The sequence below is a fragment of the Etheostoma cragini genome, chromosome 15 (assembly GCF_013103735.1).
Source record: "Etheostoma cragini isolate CJK2018 chromosome 15, CSU_Ecrag_1.0, whole genome shotgun sequence".
NCBI classification, from domain to species: domain Eukaryota; kingdom Metazoa; phylum Chordata; class Actinopteri; order Perciformes; family Percidae; genus Etheostoma; species Etheostoma cragini.
This window is the reverse complement of record NC_048421.1, coordinates 15,530,929-15,534,339: the sequence shown is the minus strand read 5'-3', so window position 1 is coordinate 15,534,339 and position 3,411 is coordinate 15,530,929. Positions and strand designations below refer to the sequence as shown.

At 45.2% G+C, this 3,411-nt stretch overlaps 1 protein-coding gene across 2 annotated transcripts in view; it reads right to left on the bottom strand.

Moving 5' to 3' along the window:
• Nucleotides 1–354: 354 nt before the first annotated feature.
• The window catches only part of znf281a (zinc finger protein 281a), a 9,467-nt gene continuing 6,410 nt past the window's right edge, over nucleotides 355–3,411 (bottom strand). The window contains exons 5-7 of one of the 2 annotated variants that reach the window (XM_034894972.1): nucleotides 2,701–2,784; nucleotides 2,476–2,594; nucleotides 355–2,387 (exon numbers count right to left, since the gene is read on the bottom strand). In XM_034894972.1, coding sequence (XP_034750863.1) covers nucleotides 783–2,387; nucleotides 2,476–2,594; nucleotides 2,701–2,784 — 1,808 coding nt within the window. In that variant the 3' untranslated portion in view covers nucleotides 355–782. The remainder of the gene's footprint in view (nucleotides 2,388–2,475; nucleotides 2,595–2,700; nucleotides 2,785–3,411) is intronic. The other variant, XM_034894973.1, reaches the window with a different exon arrangement.

Here is a 3,411-nt window from a genome sequence, read left to right as displayed (position 1 = left end):
TGCATTTAATAACTTGTTTTTTGCCGTGGCAGCCCTAATAGCAGGGTTACCAGCGGAAACACTGGTACAAATACAGGTTTGCCCCTCATATTTAACAATATACAGCTGTGTTAATAACAATTAAAACTGTAGACAAATGCCAGAAGTGTGAACCGCCACTGTCGCCGCCCTGTCTCTCCGTGTTGCTGGGAGCCGTGTGAGGCTGAATGGGGGCGGGGCTTACGCTATCCTCCGTCACTGTCTACATCTAGAAACTAAGCTGCGCGGTGGAGGAAAACACTCTGACTGGCACATGATCAGACAGTGGTTTACGGAGCGATAAGCTTTTTAAAAATCATTCTATGAACGGAATGACGCATTTAAAATATCGCTCGATCGTGCAAATATGATCGCAGGAGGCCAAAATCGTGATTAAAATTCGATTAATTGTGCAGCCCTACTCTATGCTTATTCAAAAAGCACTTTCAGTTCCTGATTCATGACCAGACCTAATGCCACTAATATCACAAGAATAAACAGTAAATACATATTAACTTAAAAATAACAGATACTTAAAAGAAATTGCATTTGCAGGGAGCCTTGTGGGCTTTCTGTGGGGGGAGGAGTGGGCACAGAAACAGAGCATCAGTATAATTAAAAGCAAGATGTCACTTTAAAAAAAATAATAATTACAATAACAATAACAATAATAATAATAATAATAATAATAAAATAGGAGCACTAAAAAAAAAAAAAAAAAAAAAAAAATCAACTTTACCGAGCGTTCTCTCCCTCTCAGGCTCTCATCTGTAGCTTTGGCTTGTTGTAGTTTTGGAACCTGTACTTACTGGCTCATTGACATCAGATAATAAACTACTATACCCTGAGAATTCAGACACAGGTGTCCGTATCCTGTGATCCACCTCCCCACTAGAGTCAGTGCCATAAGACAAACCACGGCCTTCTGACTTGAACTGGGAGCCAAAGGCCTGGGCAAAGTTTTCTATCTGGTAGGAAGGCTTGGAGGAGTCCAGAGAGGCCAGATCCTGCGAGGGGGGCAGATGATAGACCACCGTGCCGTTCTTGACCGGCATTTGGTCCTTCTGGCTGCTCAGGTCGGATGGGCTGATCTGGTAGGAGGAAGGGGGAGTCGAGGAGTGCTGCTTCTCCATCTGCTCGGTGAGCTCCTGAGAAGGGGTGAGCTGCTGGTGTGTGGATGCCTCCAGGCTGCTCAGGTGGAAGCTGTGCTGTGGTGAGGAGCCCGTTAGCATCGCAAAGTGGGACTTTGGCACAGAGGAGGGCATCGAAGGCGAGGACACTGACTGGCCAAACCCGCACTCCAGGGGGGACGTAGTGTACATGTTCTTGTCAGCGTAGAGGGGATTTCCCGGGTGGGAATTGGGGAACGGTCCCGAGGCAGGAGGCCCGGGGCCCAGAGGGAAGCTGGCACTGTGGCTGGTGCGCTCCAAAGCCTGCAGCAGGAAGCGAGAGTATTCGTGCATCATGACAGTCTTGTCTCCAGAAGGGCTGGGGGTGTCGTTGTTGTGGCCCATGTCGGTGCCGTCTGCTGAGCTAGGGTGCAGCTCCACGTGATGGTCACTGATGTCAAAATGAACGTCGTGGTGCGCACCATCAGATTTCTGGCTGTAGTGGTCGAGGAGACTCTGCAGCACCTCATCTGAGATCCCCGACTTGTCGAGACTCAGAGGCGCGTCACTATCCATCACACCAGAAACGACACCCTGAATGACAGACTGCTGGGAAGACAAGTGACCAATGCCAACATCATACTCACTGCTGGTTCCTCCAGCCACCACTGGCCCTGAAGAGTTTGCATTGGTTGCTGCATGAAGGTAGCGTCTTTTCTTGATGAACTGCATGGCATCGTCGTAGTTGCTGCTACTGCTGGTGGGTGCTACTTTAACCCCGTTACCATGCATGAGGCCAAGGCCATCCATACCCTCACTCTGCTCCAACGAGCCTGCTTTGGCCTGTCCCAGACCCGTTTTATCCAGGCTCTTACGATTAGCCTTCTTGAATGCCATCTTTGGAGCTCGGCCATGGTGGCCCTGTTGCATGCTGGATCCTGGCTCAGTAGAGGAAGACACAGTTTGATTCTCCACAGAGTAATCGTGGATGTTGTAGACTTCAGGTACAGCCCCATGAATGTGCAGTACCCTCATCCCTCCTGCATCCCCCTTCTTCTTCTTGCGCTCCCCTCCCTCTCCAGAGTTTTTGGACTTTCCCCTCTTTCTCCCAGTATTTCCAACATTTCCCTGAGTGATTCCATAGCTGCCATTTCCCAAGTCTACACAACCCAGGTCCATCATCCCGGGTTCCAGCCCCTTCTTTATGGCTTCTCCACAGGTTCGCTTGTGCTTAAGCAGTCGGTCTGTCCTAGAAAAAAACTGAAAGGAACAAACAAATATTATTCTTTTTTTTTTCTGTTAGGTTTTTGATATATGAGGTATCACATTACTAAGCATGCTCACTAACCTGTTGGCAGGTCTCACATCTGTAGGGCTTCTCTCCGCTGTGAGTCCTCTTGTGCCTCTCCATGTGGTACTTCTGAATGAATCGCATGTTACACTGGTCACAGCTAAATGGCTTCTCTCCTGCATTACAAAAACAGCACCGCTTAAGGTTAGTTTTCATTAGAAACACACAAAGGCTTCCAGATTAAGTTAGATACGATACAGATGGTTGTTGCTGATCACTCACCACTGTGGATTTTTTCATGTCGCTGGAGAAGGTATTTCTGAATGAAACTCATGTTGCACTGACTGCATCTGAAGGGTCTTTCACCTGAAACAAAACCCCTGAGATTTATACGGTTACAATGTCACATCCCCCAGAAGGCAATTAACCTTCTGAGTGAATTTTGCCTTATAATACAGTATTCCAGGCAAGTAGTTCAACCTGGATTTTTATCCTCATGTCCCAGGATGTACGTACATGGCTAGGACTGTACCTGAATCAGGATATTCAAAGCTAGCACATACAAATGTCTTTCATTCTAAACACAGTTATTTTAAAAATACCTTACCTACGACTCTAAAAAATTAGTAATAGGCGATAGAAATGATATGCAATATAAACAATACAAAATTAACCTACGATAGAGTTTAATTATACTTCAATAATGCATGTTGACGCAATCTGCCCGCAAAATTTAGAACCCCTTCTTCATTAAAAATTTCTTTCATTGGCTTTCATTTTGCATTTTATTATGTTTTCATTTGAAGTACTGTATCTGTGCACTACACTTGGAAAAATGTTCTTTATTCAAAATTTCTCTAAATCACAGTATCCATTCCTTTAGTAACAAGACACCCATTTTCATTTAATTAAGAGAACAAAATGTTTAAAACCAAATGCTTTACATTAGGCTTCAGGTAAGAGGCTTTGTTTGAAATATGTTTTTATTTAAAG